Below are 27,047 nucleotides of genomic sequence, written 5' to 3' on the forward strand. Positions count from 1 at the left end.
GACGGACAACAGATTGGCGTTTACAGGTCTTTCCGGCAACCGTGGAATCCGATCGACCAAGTGTCAGATGGGCAATGGTACGAGGTAACACGAAAGTTCAAATGAAGAACTAAACGAGTTCGGAATTAAATTAAACGGCAGTGAGATTAGAACTGGAGAAAAAACTATCAGTGCTGAATATTGAAGGGCAACATTTGAATTTCGTGTAAAACGGGAACGATTACTCGCTGCTCACCCCGTGGGAGTGTAGTAAAGAGTTTTGAATGAGTGCGTGTGCGGAAGTTTGTTGGGGCAGCATTGACAAGACATCGGCGCGACGATGCTGTTTGAAGTCGTTGGGGGTGAATTCCACGTTTGAGAACTTTTCGGGGACAAATTGAAAGAATCGATGCGTTTGCCGTGATGCTTGTTGACGATAGGTCCTACGTTTTTATTAAACTTAATTAAGTGCGTTGCCTCACTGCGAAACAACCACGAAAGAACAGATTTGATTTGTAAGTGTGCCGAAAATTGCGACTGGGATCGGGAAACCTGTCATTGGAACGTCAAATAATTTGGATCGGGCGAGCTTATTGAGTCGGAGTGCAGCTGTTCTTTTGTGCGGTTTTTTGGAAGTGGTGTGTGAGGTCGGGCCGGCAGTGTAATATATGTACGGAGTGTTCTACGCGGGACGACTGAGGCATTGCCATAGCGTGTATCGTTGGATTGTGTGGACAGTGATCTCGTTACCACAAGACGACGTGTACCGCCAATTGGAAGATGGTAAAATTCGTCCAGGAACTGTCAGAATTCTGAAATTTCTGCATTGGATTTTCGGACCCGGGATTCTTGTTTTCAATTAAAATTGCGTTGGTATAACATAGCGCAGCGAGCTAGGAATTTGGCTCGACAAACCCACGAAAACATAGTAAACCAGCAGAGTTGGCTGAGGAAACTCGGAAAGCTTTCAAGACGGGCGGCATTTATGAAACTGAAGTGGCGGCGGCAGCCAGCAACAGTTCAGCAGCGTCAGCAGAAACAATGGCATCCTCTAATCGTGGAATACAGATTGGGTCTGCTTGGTTCCAGCGTAAAATTAACTTGCGGCCACAGCACCGGGGTGTGCACTTGGTTACCGAGGAGATACTGCGACAAATGCCTGAACTTGGCCAATTTTCGGTTGGACTGTGTCATGTTCAAAGTAAGAATCGATCCATAAGCATCTTAAAATTTCAGGCAAAGTATTAAGCACTAGGGAGCGGAAAATCAATTCTCGTATTTAATCAAAATGGGGAAATCCTATGAAATGAATATAGGAAATGGAGCAAGCCCTTCTTGACACATGACAACTTGAGGAAGAATAGAATGAATAGAATAACAGCAAGGCTCTATGATATGCATGCTTGCAATACATATCCGCACTAGGTATGAAAAGCGAAGTGTGGCTGGTATGAGGTATATGCAGTGGTGGTAAATTGTCATAGGGTGTCACTTTCCGTAGAAGTCAGGTGTCAATGATCCTACAGATAGTACGTTCAGTTTTTCCACGTTTTGAGATTCGGTTGATGTCTCATTGCGGAAATCGATGAAAACCAAGCAACAACGTCTAACCCTGTTAATATCAGATGAGATTTCTCATGCAATATTTGTCCAATGTCATACATATCTTTAAACTGTAAATACATTGGCTCCTAGCTTATTTGATACAGTGCAAGTTCAAAACTATCTACAATATCAGAAAAGTTTTAATGCCATTTTCAAGAAGGGAGGTTGTTGTTTAATTAGGAAATTTCTATTATATTTTCCAAATCAACTGGGTAAGAGAAAGAAAACGTGAAAACGAAAAAAGTACCCAGCTTCTCTGATACAGTTTAAAATTATTATTAAATACAACATGTACTAATAATTATTATTTCGATTGATATCCTTCCGCTTTAATAGCGGCCGACAGCCTATTTGACGTTGAATTTACCAGCTTTTGTCTAAAGTTAGGAGTCATCTTTTGCCGTGTTGCCAGCAAGCCTTGAGGTCTTCCTTATTCGAAATATTACACTTCCTTTTGTTGTTTTCCAAACTTGTCCAAAATTTCTTGATTTAGTTTATATCAGGAGACTGTGCCGGTGGTGACATTGCCTGCGAGCAGTTCCAAATCAGCCAAGATTGCACATTTCCGGGCTTGTGCTTCGGATGATTATCATGGTAGAAGCTGAAATCTTCCTGTTCCCCAATTTTCTGGCACTTTGCAGTAATTTTTTAGCACATCGAGGTAATGCATGTAGTTCATTGTTCCCTCAATAAAAAGTAGGCTACCAGTTCTTGCTGCAGATATTCAGACCCAAACCATAAGCTGACACTTTCCTTGTTTTACAGTTTTGAGGCTCTTTGTTCAGCTTTGGTATTTGCTTTACACCAATCATAAAACGTTCTATAGGAGCCAAAAATACTAAACTTTGACTCGTTCGGAAAAATTACGGCATTTTAAGACGCAGAATCGTTATTTATTTGCTTCTTGGCAAAGACAAATCGGTTTTTGGTTCTTGTTGTAAAAAGCACAAGGTTTCTTTCGAGCTACTCGGCCGTTTGAATTATGGTAGCGCAGCACAGGTCGAATTGTTTCAGAATTGCACGACCGGTTCATCATGACCCTCATTAGCCAACTTCGAGTAGATAGCTTCAAAGCTCGTCTGGCTCGCTAAAAAATTTATTTGGCGATTTTCTGCCCTTATTTCTTCAACAATTTTTTGTGTGCAAAACGCCCAGTTATGTGCTGACCTGTAGAGGCATTTAAATTGACACTTTCAGCCCTTTTATGGACACTGTCCTTTTTTAAAGCGGCGAATTGCCAGTTCACGCCGCTCCATTGTTGTACGACGATCCATTTTAGAATAGACTCAACAATAGTTGTACTCAGGATTCCAAAATGACACAAAAAGTTTGGTGTTATAATACCCAAACACGAAAAAAAAACCCGTAAAACAAAAAATACCTTTGAAGCGCGCGACAAGCGAAAGCTTTTTGACACTGAAGGAGACTAGCAAATAAGCTGTGAGCTGGAATTCGGCAATCTACCTACATCGGCCTTGTATGCCATAAACAACGATTTTTGAGATTCCCCTTATTCGAAACTTTTTTGTTGAATATGCAACTACACATCTGTATTTAAAATTTATCGATAAATCTCCTAGTTTCGATATTACAGTGATGTAAAATTAAAACAGTTACTAGTTAAGCTAGAATAAAAGTGATATTTTGGTAAGAGTGAATGTAAAGCATTAGTGTGAATTTTTTGCATCTTTTTCCGCCTAGTGAAATGCATAAAAGGTAGATTTGCTGCAGGAAATATATGAGCACACTTGTGAATTCCGCAAATGGATGTACCATTTGTCTTTCAACCATAAAGAAAAGGTAGTTTATTGCTTAGTTCTGCTAACGACCTGTATGCTGTCGCGAAAATGTAAACTATATTCAATATTGTTGCAAGTGCTTTAGACAATAATTTGGCATATTTAAAATGTTGCAACTTAAGGGGCAAATCCTTGGTTAAGGTTTTATGTGAAACAAAACCTTATTAGAATCGAATCGATGTCTGTCTGTCTTTCACATCGGATTTATTCGGAAACGGCCGAGCTGATTCTCGCACTGTGAAAGTGTGCGGTTTGTTGTTCTCTTTACATACAGCAAGTCGCGCCATTTTGTGTTAAGTTTAAGGGGTCTCTCCATACGTGTGAGTGAATAAGAATGTGACCATGTGGGGTTTCAAATGAAAGGACTCAATCAGTACTTCTCGAAACTGGTCACATATTTGATCTCGGGTGGGCGAGTGAGGGCTCAAAATATGACCATCAGAAAGTGTAACAAGTCTCGTTCTCAGAACCTATCCAACCGAAATCTAGGCCTTAAAATACATCCCGTTCCGATATCTGCACAAATAGAGTTAATAATAGTATATTACCATATTTTAGAAATTTAGCCAGAAACCCCCTTAACCTTCCGTTGGTAACTGGGGTGATGCGTCACCCCATGCGGGTAAAATTTGTGCTCTTGTTTGGGTATCTTTTATCAGATCAGCTGTAGTTTGTTTATAACCTTAACTTGCGTGCGCCACGGCCCAGTCCTGTGACCTTTGCCTGATTTCTTTTGTTTAGAATGTGTTCTATCAATGTAGATGACCCGGAATTCACGGATTATGTGAGACGTTGTTTTGATGATGATGAAAATGAACCCTCTGATGAACATTCGTCAAGTGATGAAGAGGATATAGTGATGACAGATAGTTAAGCTTCAGAGGAAATTGAAGGGGAGTCTTCTGATGATGAGGATGAAACGGAATATACTTCGAATATTGTGAAAGGTAAGAATGACCGTAAGTGGTCACTATTACCACCTGAACGGTCCAGAACACAAGCTCGCAACCTTGTAAAAATACCAAAAGCCAAGAAGATTTTGAATGTTTCATCCAAACTCAGTTTTCTAAGCTTGCTTATTGACCAAACCATAATTGAATTAATTGTTCAGGACATAAACGTTGAAATAAGTATTCGGGCTGCAAAGGATTCTGGCCAACGATTCGTTCATGAAACAGATGAAATTGAAATAAAAGCTCTATTTGGAATATTGTACTTAGCTGGAATGAGGAAAGATGGTCATCTGACCACTGAAGAAATGTGGTCACTATCCTCTGAATATAGACTTGTTATGGGCGAAATGCGATTCGAATTTTTGATTGTTTGAGATTTGATGACAGAAATATACGTGACAAATCTGACAAGTTTACACCCATCCGCGCCTTGTGGTGTGTTTTTATTGATAAGTGCCGCGAAAACTACACCCCTCACATGTATTTGACGACTGACGAACAACTTCTTGGTTTTCGAGAGAAATGTCCTTTCAGGGTGTATATAGCCTCTAACAATGTGCGACATTAGAACGGTCTACATAATTGATACCATGTCATACATTAATAATAATAATAATCGATGGCGCAACAATGCATGTTGGATCAGGGCCTTGAAGTTTGTTAGAGCACTTTATTTTTGGTGAGATTGCACTCGCCCAAGATTATTACCCTGATTTGACTCAGATACTCATTCGCAGCTGACTCGACTAATATCCGACATAAAATCACGATACAAATTCCATTGCCAATGAGATTTGAAAAGCGACCTTCCGTATGACAGCGTTGTGCTCTAACCACTCAGCTATCCGGACACATACATTGCATACATTAGTAAAGAGAATTGCAGCACAACGGATAGTCTACCTTCAAACCCAACTGTGCGTGGAAGCAACTGGAACATAGCTTGTGACAACTGGTTCACTTCGGTTCCCTTGGCAGAAGAAATTTGGTCTGAGAAATTCCACTTTCTTTTCTTCCAAATACAAATAAACCAGTCCTGTCATCTCAGTTCGCTTTTGCTGGGAAGACTACCATTGCCTCTTTCACTCCGAAGAATAATAAATCTGTTATTTTAATCTCTACAATGCATGACCAGAAAGACATAAATGAGGTCGCCAAGAAGCCAGAGATAACTGACTTTTACAATTTTACCAAAGGCGGTGTAGATACCTTCGACAAAATGGTCCATGCATATAGTGTTTCACGATATAGTAGGCGCTGACTTCTTCCCATGTTGTACGGTATTTTTGATCAGGCAGGCATAAGTTCGTTAATCCTGTACAAGCTTGCGAATCCTGGAAAAAATTACAAGGGAGAATTTTTTGAAAAGTCTAGCTCAGGAACTTTTCAGACCTCATGTTGAACGACGTCTCAGCAAGAACTTGCCACGTAAACTCACTGAAGATATTACGCAGTATCTCGCGAAGAAATGGCCACTAGAAGAAGCAAAAACGCAGAACTTCCCTGCGAAGTTGCAAAAACAGTCCAGATGCCACATTCGTCCCAGAAATCACAATAGGAAAGTCAAAAATGCGGGAAATCTGCGTGCAGTGATCATCGCAAAGAGGTGTGCACAAACTGGTTCAGCAATTAAGAGTTTTACTTAAACAACACGTATTAATCATGTTTTAATTTAAATGATGATTTAACTATAAATAAACCCATAAACAAAAAAATAAAAATAAAAAATGAAATGAAGCTTTGGGGTAATGCTTAATTCAGGTAAATATATTTGTACATTGGACACGCGGTACTACTTTTATGCACGACGTAAATCGGACATATGTGTGCAATCAATTTATATACGTGCATGTATAAATATAGTTTTCGGCAATATGCAATGTTTGTTTGTTTAGGGTGAACATGTCTGCAATATGTACGTATTTCTTGTAGTTTGAAAAAATATAAAGAACAACTATTTCGTGTGACAATGCTAATTGAATAATCCGCTGTAGGGGCGTGAACATTAATGAGGCTTACATTTATTTCTAAATTTGCCTCGCAAGCGCAGAGTGCATAGCCGTTCGGTTGTATTTTAAATGCCGATAGCAGCAGGTTTCATTTCTTGGTTGACTAAGAAACATACTCCGAGCACATGGTTTACTGGGTGGCCGCTATAATATATGGTGTAGCGACTCTTCTCCAGGAAACCGGTCCCTGTCCAACGCTGTTACATTGGACGGGGTATTGACTAGCTGCTTGACAGCTCCATCTCTGTACGAAATGCGCAAATCGTTATTCCATTTACGTTGCCGGGTTCGTCGTTGTGTTATCAGTCCGAGGCTCCTGTTGTAGCTTCGTAATAACGTGTTTTCCGTGTAGGGTTGTCAACCCTATTCAACCCCCAACCTGGATGATGATACAATTTGTCCCGTTTTTAGGCGCGGGAGACTCGCCTTCATCCTTCTCCGTCTGCAGCTTTTCGTTAAGAAAGAGCTCCCAGCGGTCACCACGTGGAGGTGGAGATAGGGTTTGGTAGTAGAGCTGTTGGTGTTGGTTCAGCAGGCATTTCCCAGGTTTTATGCTCCATCGTGGGTACCAATCCACGTTTAGCCCTGGGATCTATACTACCTTTTGACCACCAATGCGGTAATAGACAATGTTTGTTTATTTAGGATGAAAACGGTATTTATTTGGTAAGTATGTACATATGCATATCCTAGAGTTTAGAAAAATATTGCGGAATATTTTGTATTCTTAGCTACATATATACGTACAAATGGAAAACGTGCATAGAGAGTTGCTTACATAAGATCAACACAACACGTTTACCTGAAGCAACGAGCTCTCGGTATTCGACATGTTTATACTTATATAACAAACGTTTTCAGTCATTTTCTTAAATTGAAAACTAATTATTGTCACACATTTTCAAATCATTTTTTCTGTAAAATCAACTTAAATCACAAATTTCGAATTTGTACTTAAAGAATTTTTTTGTTTAAGAAATTTCGACTGTGCATTTTTTGCAAATGTATGGTATTTGGATTTAGGGGTCTGGTTTATTATCTCTGTACTGAAGTCTTGTAAGGTACCGTCATGTTTATTATATGGCATCTAGCGTCGACAGTTTGCCATTCCTTCCAATCTGTCTTAAGTGTTTTGTCTAATCCTTTCAATGGAAAAATATTCAATACGTCGAAGCATGCTTCGCAGTCACTTGTCATGCATTTTTCGCAATATCTAAGTTTCAGAAACTCAGCAGTAGAAACTGACAGTGTTGAAGGAAGCTTAAGTGTTTCTAGCTGCAGTCAGGAAGGGTGTCAGTTCAAAGAATTTACTCTTCTCCACTTTTATGTCGGAATAGTCAGAGGCATGTGCTTCAATGGTCATCATCATGTGTGTCTCTCTCTTAACACGAATACATTTACCTATTTCTTTATCTTTCATTCAGATTGTGTCCCTCCTGTTAGGAGACGGCCGGCTTGTATCAACTTCTTTGTTTCATCCATTATGGCTATAGTTTTAACTGTTTTAATACTTTGATGCATAGTCTCCATTGATATAATTTGCTTTAAGAGGGTCATCCCGTGTGAAGGCGGGTTTTTTTTGGCTTTTTTTAGAATTTTTTTTGTGAAGACCTGGAGAAAGATGATTAATATATTGAGCGTGCATAGTAATTTTTCCAGCCCGATCACATAGTTCGTTATTGAAATACAGAGCAATTTATAAATCCATCAAACTAGGATTATTAAAAAATATTAAAAACTAAATTTTTGGTGCCTTGTTAAACTTTTTTTCTTTGAATTTTGGCGTTTTTTACGGCTTCTTCAATGAATAAAAAAAAACTAAACTCGATTCCGCAAATCCGACACACGGGATGACCCCCTTAAAGCATGCAGTCCATATGAGTTTTAGATGAAATTCGCTGCTTGCCTGAAAATGTTAAACAAAATGGCCGGAAACAATGTTGGCAATATGATGCAAAAAACCGTACAACTTGCTCACAACTAAACAACAACTTGTCATTGTGAAAAAATATTTTCTCTTCTTTTTTCGAAATAATATTCAGAAACCAGTTAAATTTAACTAATGTACATTTCGTTAAGAATAAATTTGTTTTGATTAGATCAATCTAAAAAAATATCTCTTTTTCCCATTTTCCGTGAAATGCTTCTATTATTAGCGTGGCGGAGAGCATTTAGAAGCCTAATTGCCATATGCACGCATAAACCTTATTTTTTTTACATTTGCCATTTGTGTATGGGGATGAGAATGGTTCTTCGAAATATATGTCCTTTTTCTAGCCCCCGTATTACTTCCATTTACAACCGATATTAAAATTTAGACCTGCTTCGTAAAGTACTAATCAAAACTTCACATGATTATATTCGGATATAAATAAAGTTTTTAACTCCCGTTTGCATATATGGGAATTGCTTTTTTTCTTGACACTATTTCTGAATTTGGTAGTCACAATTACTTAAAAAGTTATGAACCCATCTTCTTCAAATTTTGCACACTTCTATAGAATATTTCCTACTGCTAGAAGCAAGAATTTTTTTTCTCGATTTTAAGTAATTATTCAAAACCATGCAAGGTGCAAACATGGGATTTTTAATTTATGACTCCGTCAAAAATGCAATTTTTTTTTCGCTCATTCAAGCACGAGTTATAATCCTCTATTAATATCTATTAATAGAATATTTATAGAATAAATTTATTAATAGAAAATTAATTATTATTATTAATTAAATTAAAATTAATAGAAAATTTTTGGTTTTTTAATTTCACATGAATCCATCATAAGTTATCCTGACTATGCCGAGGCAACTTATCAAATATGTATTTTTTATATGATAAACTGTTTCATTGGATATATAAATAAAATCGTAAAAATGTATCCGCTTTAAGCCTTTGAAATCCACCTAACTCCTCAAGTTTAACGTGAAACATTGTAATTAATTGCATGCGTTGGGCTCATAGCTCTCTACCGAATTTCGTGTCAATAAGTGTAACCGTTTCTGAAGTAAGAGCGACAAACAGACGGAATGAACTGATTTTAATAAGGTTTTTTGGAAAACAACGAATGCATATCTTTTATATTTAGCAATCATGGGAAGAAACGTATTTTGTAATATCTTTATCGCTCTGGCACCAGTGAGATTTAAATATAATACAAGATTATTAATCTAAATCGGCATGGTCCCTTTCAAGGCAAATCGATTCCAATACTTGACCTCTCGAAATAATTTTTTATACCAGGTGGAAATGCGCTCCTCGTAGCGGAAAGCCAAATAAGATGAATATGGTAGCTTTTGGGTGGTATTCATTGCCCGGATACTAGCATTGTGTAAAGGAGTGTACATGGTGTAAAACTACGAGTCGCGAAATCCTTTCGTTTTGAAGATTTTCTTCACGTATATAGTTCACATCACGCCTAAATAATACTTTATTCACTGTTTGACCCGGAAAAAATGCACAAATTCGTTGAAATCGATGAAAGCTGAAAACATCACCTTCTTTTTCTATTGAGAAGTACGCGGTTTTTCGGTCTCGATTTGTTCACAGTACGCCATCCTCTCGTTTGAGGTCTGAATTGGGTGTCGTGTTTATAGACTCATGTTTCGCATCGGTTTTTTAAGGTTTTGTGTGAAACAAACCCTTACTAGGATCGAGTCGATGTCTGTCTGTCTGTCACACCCGATTTATTCGGAAAAGGCTGGACCGATTGTCACGAAAATTGATGAGAGCGTATGATCTGTTGTTCCCTTTACATATAGCAAATGACGCCATTTTGTGTTAAGTTCAAGAGCGCCTCCCCATAATGTGAATGGAAGGTAACATTTTTTTTCATAGAATGTGGCCATGTCGGGTATCAAATGAAAGGGCTCAATTATTACTTACTGAAACTGGTCCCATATTTGATCTTGGCTCAAAATATGACCATCAAAAAGTGTAAATATTCTCAGAACCTATCCGACCGAAAAATTTGAAAAAATCACAGTTATGTACCTAAACGAAATCTAGGCCTCAAAATATATCCCATTTCGATATCTGCACAAATAAAGTTAATAATAGTAATTACCATATTTTAGAAATTTGGCCGGAAACCCCGCTTGAGTTTGCTACAAATACAAAATTTGGCAGTGGTATAAGGGATAGCATAAGGCATAACTCTTTGAAAGAAATCCAACTAGGTCGCAGGGAAACATTTCGTTTTAAGTGTTTAATCATTTATATATCAATATCAATTACACAAAACAGATATACGTATGTGTTTATATGTACATATATGCTAATGAAGCTTTGGTGTAGTGCCTTATCCAGATAGATATATTTGTACATTAAACCAGCAATATTCAATACCGTATATATCATATGTATGCTTTTGTATACGAAGTAAACCGGGGATATAGGTGCGATCAATTTATATACGTGCATGTATAAGTATAGTATTCGGCAATTGGCGATGTTTATTTGTTTAGAGTACGTTAGCTGGCACATCTCTTGCGAAAGACTAAAGAAGCTACTGCGCCTCAAACCAACCCCTCAATAGATGAAGGTTCAAAGGACATTGAAATACGTTGGATTGGAAGCTCTCGTCAAGAAGGAAAAGCCAAAGGTTTCTCCGAAAAATTGAGATTTTTGTTTTGAAAAAGTACGAACATTTTTATTTCATTACACGAATTTAAATTTATTTATTGGTCTGATAAGACCAAAATAAATCGGTATCAATTATATGGGCGAGCATAGCACTCGGCAAAGTAACAAAATCCTTCAAGCGTATTCCAAGGGCAACTTACACTGGTCGTTCTTACATGGTTTAAGGGTGTGTTACCCCAAACAGAGTCGAACTGTTCGTAATTAGTATTGTTTTCCTGTTCTTGTCGATAATTTTCCCGCTACAGTTGAAATAAGTCGGGAAACCGGAAACTCGGCGCTTCAGGTATAAAAGGTTTTGTTTGTTTCTTCCGTACGTATATTTGAGTGCAGGACTATCCCATTTACACGTAGTCCCTAATGTATATGCGTTAGGCATGTCAGACTACTCACTTTAGTGTGATATTGAAATTTAGTACTTTGGGTTGCAGTTAATTTACACGGTAAAGACAACTTTGAGCTACTGTTTGTTAGTGATAGTGAGATTTTGATCACAATTGGGAATAACATGCTTTATACCATAATCTATATTGCTATATTTGTATAACCTTAGGATAAACATAAGGAGGGTTTCTTGTCAATTTCCTCAAAAATATAGTAATATATATACCGTTGCCTTTAGGAAAGATAGCTCGACACAAAGGACTATCATAAGCACATCGAACCACTGATACCAACACAAGGCGCATATCGCTCAATGATACATCGCCTCATCAGAGACACGGCAACAAAAAACGAATTCAACCCCCGGATGATAGAACAAATAAGAAAGAAAAAACGATCAAGAATATTAAGAAATAATTAAACTATCTTATACGAACAAGCAAAAAGTAAAAGGAAATCTTATAGAGTAGGGATCACCTATTCCAAAAATTTTTTTAACGATATGAGAACGAGTTTGTCTAAATATAACGTCGAGCTAGTGGGCTCCAGAAGAGAATACACGCTCAAGAGCCGGTTAACTACAGAGAAGGATCCGCAGCAAGCCAAACAAGCCGGGAAAACGGAAGCAAGACGCTTCAGGTATAAAAGGTTGTGTGTATTTCTTTTGTAAAGACATTTGAGTGTGAATTTTTCCCATGAGTACGTAACACGTAATATACGCATATGTTATGTGAGAATATTCACTGTTGGGTGATAATGGCATTCAAAATCTTGAATTTCCAAAGAAGTGACAACTTTTACCTATTATAACTTTGTTCGTGATAGTTCGATTTCCACCAAACTTGGTAGGGTCAAGCTGTATATTGTAGCCTACATTGCTGTTCGTGCTACTAGGATGAGCTCAAGGGGAGTTCTGCAACCAATTACTGAAAATTATATTTTTTTTGAAGGGATAGGTATAGTGGTATAGTGGCAGCCTTTTTATTTTTTTGAGGTTTTTGTTTGGTAGTTTCTGGGAACGGCCCCATTAAATAAATTATCAATTTCGACCCCCCGCACTCCCCACCTTTCCAACAAATGTCAAAACTAAGACCGACTTTAGAAAGTACTAACCGATACCTTTCATTTGATACCCCACATGACTATATTTGGTGAAAAAAAATGTACACCCCTCTTTTGCATATATGGACCCCCCTTAAATTCGACGTAAAAGGATGTAACTCACTGTATGCGTGAGCGTTCACAGTCACCACCTTTCCATCAAATTTGGAGTCAATCGCTACTACAGCCTCCGAGAAAACTGCGTGTGACGGACAAACAGAGAAACACACAGTAAACTGATTTTAATAAGGTTTTGTTTTACACAAAACCTTAAAAGGGAAAGGAAAGCAGGCAAAACTAGCCAAAAGACACAATAGAGAGAATATAAAATTATCCGTGGCGAAACACATAATTGAAGGATATGTGATGGACGAGGTGGAAATATTGGGTTGGGGGAAAAGAAATGACGTATTCTGTCAATATATGGCGACACTTAAACATATATTGTGTTGCACTTATCGCATCGGCTCATACTATACGGAGATTTGAAGACGACAATCTGTGCTGCAAGTGTCTCTTTGACAGTGTTATGTCTGAGACAGACTTGAACATTTGTGTAATGCAGAAGCAGCCTTTGTCTGGTACAGACATTCGTCTGTCTGATGCCTGATATAGGCACAAAAGCACAGAAGAAGAAGAAAATGTTGTTTTTGCTTTTAAGTGCTTTGTCTTCACAAAACAAGTTTTCAATCTTCCAAATATCTTTCGCGTTTATATGTACTTACCTTTTCTCAACATCTGCAGAGCCTTTTAATTTCCTCATTGGATATTAAGCAGACTCCATACTTAGATACAGCATAACCACATCATTAAGGCACTAATGTTCGCTATCCAAGCGAATACTAACATTACAAAAAAAAAATATTTGCAGTTGGAAATATTAGTCCAACAGAATTCGTATTCGGACGAATAATAATTACGAATATGAATTGCTTCTTGCCTAAAACAAGGGGCACTATTTGAGAGTTATGCGTCGTCTGCGTAATGCTTTTCGCAGAAAGAGGCTAGATTTATGGAGAGACAACTCTTGGTTTTTGCATCACGATAATGTATCATCGCACACCGAACATAGTAACCAATAGCGTTCCTTAGCCACCATATTCGACTGATTTATCTCCATGCGACTTGTGGCTGTTCCTCAAATTCAAGAGGCCGCTTCGGGTAAATTGTTTTGAGTCGATTGAAGAGATCCAATGTGGATCGACGCGTGTTTTGAAGGCTATACCTGGAAGTGACTATCTGGCGTGCATCGAAGACTAAAAGGCGTTGGCATAAGTGTGTAGTGTCTGGAGGAAATTACTTTGAAGGAGACGAATTCGGTTTGGGCCAATATAGACAACATTTCTGAGGAAAATTTTCTTGGCACAGTAGTATTTCATAATGGCCGGTTGAACGGTGTCAGAGTTTAAAAACCTCAAACGGAGCATCCATTTATATATACATATATAGATTCTTCTCTATTTAACTGAAACAAATCATGTCGAAAATTACATTATATATCACTTTCGTCACATTAGACTTTGTCATTACAAAAAAGAATTAAAGGCAAGGCAGTCACTTTGCAATGTCAGCGAACATTTTAACGAAGGAACAATTAGTAACAAATCGGGAAACCGGAAGCTAAGCGTTTCTGGTATGAAAGGTTCTTATATAAGCATATTTAAGTGGGCATTTGTAATGCTCGTAATAATGCATAAAGCATTTTGTTCGTCAAACTATTCACTTTAGTATGGTACAGACATTCAAAGTCATAGAATGCAATAAATTTCGGCAAAAATGACAACTTTGACCTATTGGTCTTATAAGGCTCTATAGTACAGTCTATATTACTTCAAAAATTGTTGAACCTTGGATAAAGTTCCCAGTCAATATGAAGATAATGTAATAAATATGGTAATAAACTATTATTAACTTTATTTAAACAGGTATCGGTATGGAGAGTATTTTGAGGCCTAGATACCATGCTCATGGACCGCCATATTTCTTTTCAAATATTTGTGTAGTAGTTTCTGGGGCCGGGTCCATGAAATAACTGCCGATTTTTGGACCCCGCACTCCTCTCCTTTACAACGAATGTAATAATTAATACCGGTTTCGGAAAGTACTAATTGTTTTGTTTTACCCAAAACCTTAAAATATGGTTTGGAAGTGGCTCTGTTCAAATCGAGTACTACCAACTTGGAAGGCAATCCAGGATTGGGTACATGTGTATTGTCACGTTGTGGATCCCAATGGCAATAAGGGCTGGAAACTGTGCTTCCTTTTTAGTTATACTCTACCGTAACATATAAACTACGGGGCTAACTATTCAGTGCAAAATTGGCAACTAAACAATTTATGAGGATTTGTAAGACCTTGTAGCCGATGCCAAAGCACAGGTTGCCTCTAATAACCGCAACTTCTTTGCTCGTAAAATCGATTGTCTGACAAGCAAATAGGAAGCAATTATTGATCATCAGTTTCAAATTGTCGATTTTTTCCACGCATTAACGTAACAGCAAATTTTCGACCGATGAAATTCAATTTTATTAATTTTAAATGCGCATTTCGGACGCCAGTTGTGCCCTTCTTGATTTTGTTTTTTTATTTTTATAATTATTGGCATTTGACAGTAAGGTTAAATGGTGGAATTTCATTCATTTACGTTTGTTTAGTTATCTGCTAACTCATTCAACGCCAAACAAAACCATAGCAAACTCATTGATTCGGTTTGATACTATCATTTCCACTATGATATGTAACCTATTTTATCGCTGCAGAAACGATGACGAGTTTTTTTCATGGAACCTTTAGAATACTTTTCATCTCGGCTTCCGCATCTTCTGCTAAAAGTTTGTTAACATTTATTTTGGTTGAGGTTACTAACGTGAATTTTTTATTGATTACTAGCTAACATCGTATACTTTGTACCACCACGGAATCAAAAAATGTTGTTAGCTAATTTCCAGAGTTAAATTCGGTTATTGTACTCATCACGTGGCATGCGATCCAAGGCAGTTTTAAACAATCGGACCAGTGCATGAAGTCCATGAAGTAGCAGCAGCTGATCTTGAATAATTGCTCTTGTCATTACTGTATTGATTGTTTGACGTCAATCAAGTTGGTCCTCCATATTCTCTATTAAACATTGGACGAATTTATGCTGTGCGTCTTCAGGCAGTCGCCCTGATCCAATTCGATGGCAAATTTGGCCTGTGAACTCTAAAGTCGACAGCGAGAAAAAGTTGTGATTCTAATGCATCTCCAAGAAGCAATGGATGTAATGGCTCAAATGGGATGTGCAATATGGCAATTTTAACTTTCCACTGAAACAGCAATATGCCGTTTCTTCAGTGAACTACAATGCACCGCAATGGTCACACAACAAAACCTCGATTGTGTCAACTCGAATTAAAGGTTTGAATTGTAGTCAATTGTGCAGTCGTATTGAAAGACTCGATTCGAATCTACACTTAAGGGCTTTTTCTTGCGCGTCAAAAAAGAGCACGTTGTTGATCCGTGCAATAACCTTGCCGAATTATCAATGCCAACCGGGCTGTTTCGCGTACTGCCTCTCCGTGTTCATATGTTTGCGGCGCTCTTCTTGTACGATCGCTTAGTCAGTGGATTGAATCGCAATAGTGGAAAGTTTAACGGCATTACGGCTCTGTTGTGAAAGATTGGACCTTATGGCTAATAGCAATGTAAATAACACTGGAAAATTAATCGCACCACTCAAAAACATATCGTGAAGCAATTATCGATGTGCACACAACGGCAAATGTCATTACCTGGTAAAGTGAACATCTTCCAAGGCTTACCTTCGGGGAGTGCGAGGGGTTGAAAGCGATCATTCCTTAAGGAGGCCATTCTCAGAAACTACCAAACCGAAAAATCTGAAAGAAATCAGGAGGTTGCCACTATATGGTACCTGGGCTCCGAAATACCTTCCATACTGATACCTATACAAATAAAGTTAATAATAGTATATTACTATGATTTTTAGTAATTGGCTGCAAAACCCCCATTAAGTCCATGCTAGCACCACGAGATTTCGCAAAAATATAGGATATAACATAGAGCAACTTACCAAGTTTGGTGAAAATCGCACTATTACTAACAAAGTTATAATATGTCAAAGTTGTCGCTTCTTTGCAAATACAAGACTATGAATGTCAATATCATCCGAAAGTGGATATTCTCACATAATATACGCATATATTACGTGCTACGTACTAAGAAATACACAAAACCTTTCGATCTGAAGCGTCCAGCTTCCGGTTTCCCGACTTGTTTACTGATGAACTCTAGAAAAAATCCGTTCCATGCAAAATGTAGATGATGCTGTTTCAACGCGGTTCATACAGTAGCTTGGGTGTACCGATTTCTAGCCCAATTTTGTGTGAAAAATCTCTCGAGTTGAATAAAAATTGCGGTGGATCTGATAATTTCAAGGCAAGCGCTAGCTGGCTTTACAATTTCCAATTGCGGCATGGAATACGTGAACTACAAATTCGGCGGAACAAGTCAAGAAGATTTTTGGATGAAAAAGTGCTTACTGCCGGCGATGTCTACAATGCTGACAAGACTGGTGTTAACTGGAAATCACTGCCAAGGAATTCACTTGCATCTTGCCAAGAATCTACCGCACGGGGTTTCAAGGTGTCCAAAGAAAAGATGGCAGCTATGACGTGTACTAAAGTCGCTGGAACTCATAAAGTACCATTGCTGCTTATCGGAAAATCCAGGAAACCGCGGTGTTTCAAAAACATCATAGACTTAGCTGTCACCTAGAAACCAAACTATTGGATAGACGCGAAATTATTCGCCGAATGTTTCTCTTAGATAATGGGCCGTCACACCCATCCCCCAAAGCTCTAAATTCGTTCGATCCGGAGTTCAAGTTATGTCTCTCCCGCCTAAAGTTACATTTTTAATCTAGCCTAAGGTACAGGGTGTCATCGAAAAACTGAAAAGAGTGTACCAGAAGGTACCAGAACTAATCTGGTGCCCAATTAGTTCGGATAAGCGAGGTGTTGCTGTAGTGTAAGTAATCCAACTTTTTATGAATACAGATGGGAGAAGAAGCTAGTCTTCGACCACTCCGAAAGGAAAAAACAGATTTTCATTAAAATCATCATCATCATCATCAACGGCGCAACAACCGGTATCCGGTCTAGGCCTGCCTTAATAAGGAACTCCAGACATCCCGGTTTTGCGCCGAGGTCCACCAATTCGATATCCCTAAAAGCTGTCTGGCGTCCTGGCCCACGCCATCGCGCCATCTTAGGCAGGGTCTGCCTCGCCTTCTTTTCCTACCATAGATATTGCCCTTATAGACTTTCCGGGTGGGATCATCTTCATCCATACGGATTAAGTGACCCGCCCACCGTAACCTATTGAGCCGGATTTTATCCACAACCGGACGGTCATGGTATCGCTCATAGATTTCGTCATTGTGTAGGCTACGGAATCGTCCATCCTCATGTAGGGGGCCAAAAATTCTTCGGAGGATTCTTCTCTCGAACGCGGCCAAGAGTTCGCAATTTTTCTTGCTAAGAACCCAAGTTTCCGAGGAATACATGAGGACTGGCAAGATCAAGATTCATTAAAATCATTGATTCTAATTTTAGCGCCTTCCAATTATCGGTCTTTTCCAAGGTAACTCAATATGAGTTTCAACTATATTTCGATGGATATTTCAACAATGCGTTAAGTTGCGGCTGTGGGTATTTTTAAACTGCAGAAGCTGCGCTGACTTTAAACAATTTTCGAGAATTTTAACAAAAAAATTGAAATATAAAATCAACGATTGCTTTTACACAATATCAGTTATGTTTATGTCTGGGGAAAACCACATTAGTAGGTTTTCATAATCATAGCTATCCCAGAAGGGGCTGCATAGCGAAATTCATGTTCCTTTTTGTTTTATGAGGGTAGAATCGAGCGATTATCAGGTTCAGGCTCAGGCTCAAACGCCCAGAACGTAATTGCTTTATGTCCTTATGCAATTTTGCAGCACTAAGTAAATAACATATTTATAATTACTTGGCATTTGTATATGTTGTAACTGTATTTTTTGTGGTTAAGAGTGAGTCCTTGAGGGTTTTACGAGAGCACCTGTCTGGGCGACTTAATCCCACGGTCTTCTTAAGACAAGGATCGATTTTGTGACCACAATCAAAGCCCCCTGTGACAAGCAACAACGGTACCAGTCTATACCAAGTGCATGGCTTAGCATTCATACTGGTGGATGCAAGACCTACATAAATCTCCACCGAACTAAGGAGTACGGCACCCGGTTGAAGCGCAACACCACCCCGAGGCCCGAAGGTCTCTTCTCGCTTGAGCCAACCGCAAATAACCGAGCTGTACTCACATACAACGGGAGTTCACCCGAAGTATGAGAGTCCAGGGACTATCTCGATTCCCATGGTAGCAGTACCCCTGGTGAGGCTTCGTGACCAATTTACCACTTCAGATGACTCGTGCAGACTCGGGTCTGATCGCCCTGATTAGGCCCTTGGAGCATTCGCCTACTGCATCACGGCCGGCAAGCCAAAGTGAGTACAGCGTCTCCCGGTGCCATCACTATGGAGGTTCTCCTTGGCCACTTGGTTTGGCCGACAGGGTTGCCGCCCTGTCTTCCTCACCGCCACCTCTGAGCACCTGTGGTTAAGAGTGAGAAATGTTTCCTAAAAAGGTGGAAATCCTCAGGGTTCACGATCCCTGAGAGTGTGGGATTTTTACCCACAAAAACTACCTCTCGCCAAGTTATGACAGATCTTTTCATCCAGCAGCTTTTCTTGCATATTTAAGTATCTTTTTTATTGGGAGAAGACCCTGTGGTCCACTCCAGCACTTGGCCCGTTGGCTTCGCTGAGGAACTGAATGTTCCTCAATAGTTTATATTATTAGGCATCCTTTCAGTCGTCTCATTATATTTGCGATATCAGTAAATTTTCGTACTTCATTATTTTCATGTGGCTATGTTTAATTGCTTGGTCGTTAATCACTTCACTAACCAGCTATACTTTCAGTTCCCCACGCAGATCCTCATTACGAATGAACCAGGGAACGTCTACTATGCTTCAAAGCACTTTATTTTGGAACGTTTTTATGACCTTCAGGTTTGATTTTTTGGTACAACCTCAGAGCTAGATACCGTACGTCTATATGGACCTTAGGATCTACTTATCAATTAGCAGCTTGTTGGTGATGGTCAAGATGTTGAAAAATTCTTCTGGGAGGCAATTTATACAGTAGACCTGGATGCCACACCTTATCACACGCCTAGGCGACATCGATAAAAATGGCTGAGCGCACCTGCTTTTTCCCATTACATTTTCTATCGGATTCGTGATCCTGTGCACCTATTGGTGTGGTATCCTTTTCGCGGAAACCGAACTGGTGAGGTGGTATTAGATTTCGATCCACAATGAGCTCGCCTAAGAAGTAGCGATATTGGTCGACACGATTCGACTCTACTTTGGCCAATTCCTATTGTCGAGAGGTGTAGTTTAGTCTGAAAGCTGCATTAATTATTTGTAATAATTTGACTAGACCCTTTTCTTGCAGTTATTTTAGTGTTCTCTGTAATATGTTCATAGCCAGGAGCTTATTAGGAGGCACATTTGCTTTAATTTCTGTCCTCAGCTCATTTAGCTTTACACAGAGTATTGGGTAATGAATGGTTCACATTTCTGAATGGGGCAAAGCATGTAGACGCTTGTCAATCTAGATACTAGAAGGTACTTTCTAGATGCTTCGTGGAGAGATCCGTTTTCCTGTTTAATAGGTGGAATCTGTTGTCTGAGTTTGTTTATCTCTTTCGCGGTCCTCTACAAAGAGTAGCTTATGTGTAAGATTTGAAATATATTTGCTGAAGGACTCGTTTCTATATTTGTTAATTAAGGCCTTTAGCCTTTAGTCTCGAGTTGATAAGCAGTGTTGATTTGGTCATTTATGCAAACGTTTTCTTGGATGTGCTTTTTGAATACTGCCCATATTCCGCTGGGGTGGAAATTGCAATTTTGTGCTCGTCCTGCTTCAAATAATATTTAACTTAGATCCCCAGAATTCATTTTTTGTGTTAAAATCACCTCCTAAAATGAAGGAGCTTCCAATGAACTGGGAGAGTCGAGCGAAATTTTCTTTTTAAGGTTTTGTGTAAAACCTTATTAGAATCGATTCGATGTCTGTCCGTCTGTCTATACTTTTTTTTTCACCGAATATGGTCGTGTGAAGTAACAAATGAAAAAACTCAGCACTTTTCGAAACTGATGATATTTTTGATACCGGGTGAAACAAAGGGAAGTGAGCGCTCAAAAGATTTGCCCCAAAAAGTGTAATAGGTCTCGTTCTCAGAACCTATCCAATCGAAAACTCCGAAAAAAAATCACAAGGGTCCATCCATACGAAATCTAGGCTTCAAAATAGATCGCATACCGGTATCTGCTTAAATAAAGTTAATAATAGTATAGTTAGTGCACCTTGCCTTACCACGAGTATTTTTTTTTCTCGGATCTAACAACAGGCGTTGGGTTGGTTTTACGTGGCTCAATTTGTCGTTTTTCGAGGGCAGTCCACTTGGCGGCAGCAGTTCTTTATGTCTTAGCCTCCGCAATTCTTTCGCTATTTGACAGCCTCTAATTTGTTGGCTTTTCAATTTACGCATTTTGCAGGACATTTGATGATTCATGGCCACCAGCGCATTTCACACAACTTGGATTAGCATTATAATACTTTGGTGTGTGATTGAAACCTTAGCATCTTTTGCACTAGGGTATTAAGTTGCTGACTTTTTTCAGTGCTTCTATTTTGACCTTCATATTAAGGGTTGAAGGCTGTTAAGCTGTGAATTTTGTTTGGTTCTTCACTATGATCGAACGTAAGCATGAATAGTAGGGGTCCTTACTAGTTATTGTTTCTCACACATGTAACAGGGGGTTGTAAACATTTTTTTACCGAATATAGTCATGGGGTATCAAATGCAAGGCCTCGATTAGTACTTTTCGAAGCCGGTTTTAGTTTTGATATTTCTTAAAAAGGGAGAGAGTGGGAGGGACTATGATTTCTTTAACGGACCCATTCTCAGAAACTACCCACTCGAAAATTCATGAAGCTGCCTCTATATAGTGCCCAGGCCTCAAAATACTCTCCATATCGATATGCGTTTAAATTAAGTTAATACTAATATATTCCAATTTTTTGGGGGAAATTGAGTAAAACCCGCCTTAAGTTTATCCCAGAGTTATAAAAGTTGGTAGTATGAAGCATATTATCCTCAAGTTTGATTGAAATCATACTATTAGTAACAAAGTTACAATAGCTCAAAGTTGACTGTACCGTATAAATTTACTGCAACTGAATATCAATATCACACTAAAGTGGGTAGTCAGACATGTTAAATACATATACATAACGACCTACGTACAAATGGGATAGTTCGACACTCAAATATACTCACAGAAAAAGCAAACAAAACCTTGCATACCTGAAGCGCCCAGCTTCCTGTTTCCCGACTTGTTTCTTTTTAAGACTTTGTTTGCAAAACAAAACGTTATTAAAATTGGTTCAATGTCTGTCCGTCTGTCTATTCGTTTGTCTGTCTTTCTATCTGCCACACGCACTTTTCTCAGAAACGGTTATACCGATTGACACGAAATTTGGTGAGAAGGTGGGAACTGTGAACGCCCAGACATGCAGTGCATGATATCCTTCTATGTTGAGATTTAGGGGGGTCCCCATACATGCAAAACGGGGTTATACAATTTTTTTTTCACCGAATATAGTCATGTTGGGTATCAAAATAAAGGTCTCGATTAGTACTTTTCGAAGCTGGTCTTAGTTTGAGATTTGTTAATTTGTTATCCTGTTAGTTGTTTGTTTTTTGACCGCCTAGAATCCCTCTGACAATCAACTGAGGGTGACTCTAGCCATCTCCTTCGTAACACCTATAAGGGGAAATGGATGCCGAAATAACCTGAAGATAAAACATCGACAAACGATCCTCACAACGACCTGAAGGACGTTATCATTGGAACGGCCAGAAACATACTTGGCTCCAGGCGCAAAAAAAAGTCAGAACGACAGCATATTAAAGCGATGGGTTCATGAACTGATCAACAACCAAAATGTAGGCGAGTTGAATTTTATGTAGTTTCCGAAAATTATTGAGGGAGTGGAAAATTGTGATTTCGTTTACAAGATCACGCTTTTTGACAGTATTCTCGAAAAACGCTATAACTCTGTAACAATAAAATATAGAGAACGGATTCCATGGACCAATTTTTCTCAAACAAGTGTTCTATCCAACATTAAACTTTGTACCCTCATAAACGGGACATCCTGTATAATGACGAAATTTATGAGCGACACCGCGGCCGTTGTGGTTAACATTCGGCTCCGGCTTCCAGCCCGGAAAGTCTAAGACTTTCCCGAGCCTTAAGTCTTATAGACTTTTCGGGCTAGATCTATGGTAGAAAAATAAGATATGGCAGACTCTGACTCAGATGAATTGATGGCGTAAGCGAGCACGCCAGACAGCTTTTAGGGATATCGAATTGGTGGATCTCGGCAGCAAATCAGGATATCTGGAGTTTCTTCCTAAGGCAGTCCTAGACTGGGTACCGGTTGTTGTGCCGTTCATGATGATGATATTTTTTTAACAAACTGTGTGAAGATTAAAGTTAGTTGAATATCGTTGAGTCGAACTTAGTTAAAGGCACATTTCCACTTTAACGGAGGACTTTTCTAGCTGTTTTTGTTACACGTGAAACTAAATATGGAACCATGCAGCTGCCATTGGGAAGATTCCTAAGTTACCGTAGCGAATTTTTACCACGTATCGATCTTAATTTGGTGTTGGATGAGTACAATTATAACCTAATGTTTTAAACCTTGTCCATTTTTAAGGATTTCTTATTATTAGACAAAGCCATAAACGTATTTTCTACCAGAATCATAATTGTTTTCAAATCTCATATTTCAGTCCTTCATACGTCAGCCAGTTTAGCGTTAAATGAAAGTTGGGATCCGGATGTCAGGTAAAATATGGACTTTTAAAATTACCTTTGTATTCTTATTTTAATATCTTTTTAGGGATGATATGGAAATGATGTTAAATAAGATAGTTCCAGAGGGCTTACCTTATAGGCATTCTTGCGAAGGACCGGATGATATGGTAAGTATTTTTTTTTTACATGTACAGTGCGCGGAATCTGCTTTTGAGTGCAATGAACATTAATCTTCCGCTAAGAAACGTGCGTATATCGTTCATATTATCGTCATGCTACATTTTTCATACAATCATACAAAAATGATTTTACCGTAAAAAATTATTTTTTTTTATACCGTACGTTTTTTTTTTCAAACCGATTTTCATTGTTATTTTTAAATAAGTCGAAAAATCAAAAGCGTTTCTATCCGCGGAACTTTGATTGTACAGGGTGCGGCAGCATAACTTCCTTTTTTAAAATGCGCGCCACTCAATTAGTTGATGTCATAGCGGAGCGCTAGTGGTCTCGTTCAAGAGGGGATACTGTAAAGTTTTATCCCAACACGGTTCAGTCGCCATCATGCGTTGGAATAGTGAGGAGCGTGCCTTTGCCGTTGAGGTTTACTTTTCAAGCGGATGTTCGGTTATTGCAACACAGCGTGCATTTCGGAATCGCTTTAATTTAGCCCCGTTGGCTCCCGTCCCTGACCGCAAATCAATTGTTACATGGGTCACTACATTCAGGCAAACTGCAAGTGCGACAAAAGGAAGAACTGGAGTCCCTCGGCCCGTTAGATCACCTGAGAACATTGAAGCAGTGAGAGCGATGAAGCCCATTTTCATTTGTGTGGGTCGGTTAACAAACAAAACATGCGCTACTGGGCTGACACCAACCCTCGAGAATTGCATCAAAAGCCTTTGCATTCACCCAAAGTCACAGTATGGTGTGCAATTTCCTCCGCTAGAATTATTGGTCCTTGTTTTTGGCTGTTTTGAGGGAACACTTTCCAGAGCGCCTTATCTCAATTAGAGGCGATTTGGAATGGCCGGCACGCTTTCCCGATCTGTCTGTTTTGAAAAAAGGAAGTTATGCTGCCGCACCCTGTATGACACATCCCCACGATGTACGTTAATCGGACTGCCATTCCCTTTATCGTCTCAGCAATTGGTAATGCAATGGTAAGCAGTATAATGCGATATATAGTCATGTGTATATGTAATGAATAGTTATGATTTTGCTTACCTTCGGTTGAGCGGTTCTAAAGTGATTGCCAAGCAGTTAACAGTTAACAAGAACACTGCAATTATATTTAGTGCTGATGAACTAATTTGACTTTTAACTTATAATCCTGTGGGTTGGGGATTAAGAACACTCTCAAAATATTTCCTGCTTGTAAATTTTGAAATTTTACTGCTACCAAAACGTTATGCGATATAGACCGACTTCACGTCTACGACCTTTAACTATCGAAAACGGAATATGATTGTGACCTCCATAGAGGGAGAGCTATCTTACTGACGGGTCGTAGATACCATGGATAATCCACCTGAGAATATTAACGGGCATTAGGTCGTTTTTTCTCGGCTGTTACGGAAGTCGTCGACCACGTCCCGAAGAGAGAGAGAGAGATCTGGTAGACTGCAGATTCATGGAAGCCGATTGGTCGCTACGAGCGATGGCGATCGTAACGCTTCCGAAACTGTGCACTTCATCCGGTGAAGGAACTAGCTATTATCAAAGCGACATTTCATCGCGCAAAATGTCTCATACATCACCGAAGTGGGGTCTTAGAGGAATTTGAAGCCGAAAGCGGTGTTCGTCAGGATTACATCCTGTCAGCGATATTATTTCTTTTTGTTATTGGCTGACTTTTCACAGTCAGCATTTCTTTTTTCAATTTTTTTTTTTTTTTTTTTTTTTTGTTTATTAATTCGTCTTCAGAATCACTTCCCAAAGTGTCAAATCGACTCAAAAAAAAGGTGAATTCAATATCAAATACCACCCTGCGTATAACAAAAACAACCGGATACATGTTTTATTTTGATTTAATACTTTACCCTCAAAGTAAAAGAAACCGCAAACCAATATGTTATTTTATTTCTGAGAAATCACAATTTTAAAAACAACTACTAATTACGCTCTGAGTGTGAAAACCCCTTAAGGGGTAATACTACTTTGTGTGCAAGATGTAAAACCAAACCTTATTAAAATCGGTTTACTATCTGTCTCTCTGTCACACGCATTTTTCTCGGAGACGGTTATACCGATTGACACCAAATTTGGTAAAAAGGTGGAAACTGTCAACTCTGACACATACAGCGAGTAACATCCTTCTACGTTTAATTTGAGGGATCCCCATATATGCAAAAGTGCTGTGTAATTTTTGTTTTCGTATTTACACATACGAATACGGCTGTATTCTCCGAAAGGGAGTACAAACGTGTTCGTATTTCCGGATATGAATACGAATTTTGTTGGATTAATATTTCCGAGTACAAATACGATTTTTTTGTATTGAAATGTCAGTATTCAATTGAGTAGCGAATATTAACGCCTTAGTGATCTGATCATGTTGTATGTATGTATATTTCTGTATCAGGCAAATATCTGTGCCTGGTTCAGCTGAATGTCTGTTTCTGTATCAAACAAAACAAATGTGTCAAATGTTAATTCGCAATTTTGGCTTGCAGGTTTGTAAATTTAAAATGCCGTCACAATAATTCATATTGAAATTTAGATGAAAAATCTATTTTTAAATTTTTTTAAAGTTTGAACAGTTATATCTTCGAAATGATGATGACCTTTGAAATTTAAAAAATATATACATTTATAAGAAATTTTACGTATTTTCCGAAAATGGTATCAAATCCAGGATTAAGTGATTGAGTGAGAGGAAAATTGTGATTCTGTTGGGGAGGTCAAGGCAATTGACACTATTCACAACCTCTGTAACGGTAATCGGTACTGTGCCCATTCTCGGGACCAATTTTCCTCAAGCAAATGGTACTACCCACATTTACCATCGTGAACAGAGCACCCTATATACATAGATATATAAAACTATTCACTTAAATATTGTAATTCTAGAGTTTTGGCGCATTAATTCTCCATTGTTCCCATTTAACATTTATTTAATTTCTTTAAGCGAATTTCCTGCATATCAAGCCCACATTTTGCGTAATATTTGTAAATTTTCCATAATTAAGCAAAATAACTTTTATATGTCATTTGAAAGTTAACACTATGAGTTAACTTTTATCGGCTTTGCAGGTTTGTAAGTTTGAAGTACCGTTGCAATAATGGATACTGAAATTTCGATAAAACATTGATTTTGAAATTTCTTCTTCTATCCACCATCACATATATGAATATATAGTTAAAAAGCCCACGGACCCTCTAAAAATGATCTGAAGGCAACATCCAAAGGCCCGCATCACAGCGATGATGCGTTTTAACGCAAAGTGTGTGTGACCATGCGAAAATGTATTGCTACATCCCGATTGTCGTAAACACTTCAAGCAGTGTCGTGGTGGTTTTAAGCTGCAGAGATATATAGATTTTAAATCGAAGACAGTGCGAATCAAGACTGGAGCCCACTAGATCAG

At 38.6% G+C, this 27,047-nt stretch overlaps 1 protein-coding gene across 1 annotated transcript in view; it reads left to right on the top strand.

Moving 5' to 3' along the window:
* The first annotated feature begins 1,020 nt into the window (after positions 1-1,020).
* The window catches only part of LOC119652936 (UPF0047 protein YjbQ), a 31,648-nt gene continuing 5,621 nt past the window's right edge, over positions 1,021-27,047 (top strand). The window contains exons 1-3 of the mRNA XM_038057329.1: positions 1,021-1,180; positions 23,436-23,490; positions 23,546-23,627. Coding sequence (XP_037913257.1) covers positions 1,021-1,180; positions 23,436-23,490; positions 23,546-23,627 — 297 coding nt within the window. The remainder of the gene's footprint in view (positions 1,181-23,435; positions 23,491-23,545; positions 23,628-27,047) is intronic.

The sequence above is a fragment of the Hermetia illucens genome, chromosome 1 (genome assembly GCF_905115235.1).
Source record: "Hermetia illucens chromosome 1, iHerIll2.2.curated.20191125, whole genome shotgun sequence".
Lineage (NCBI taxonomy): Eukaryota > Metazoa > Arthropoda > Insecta > Diptera > Stratiomyidae > Hermetia > Hermetia illucens.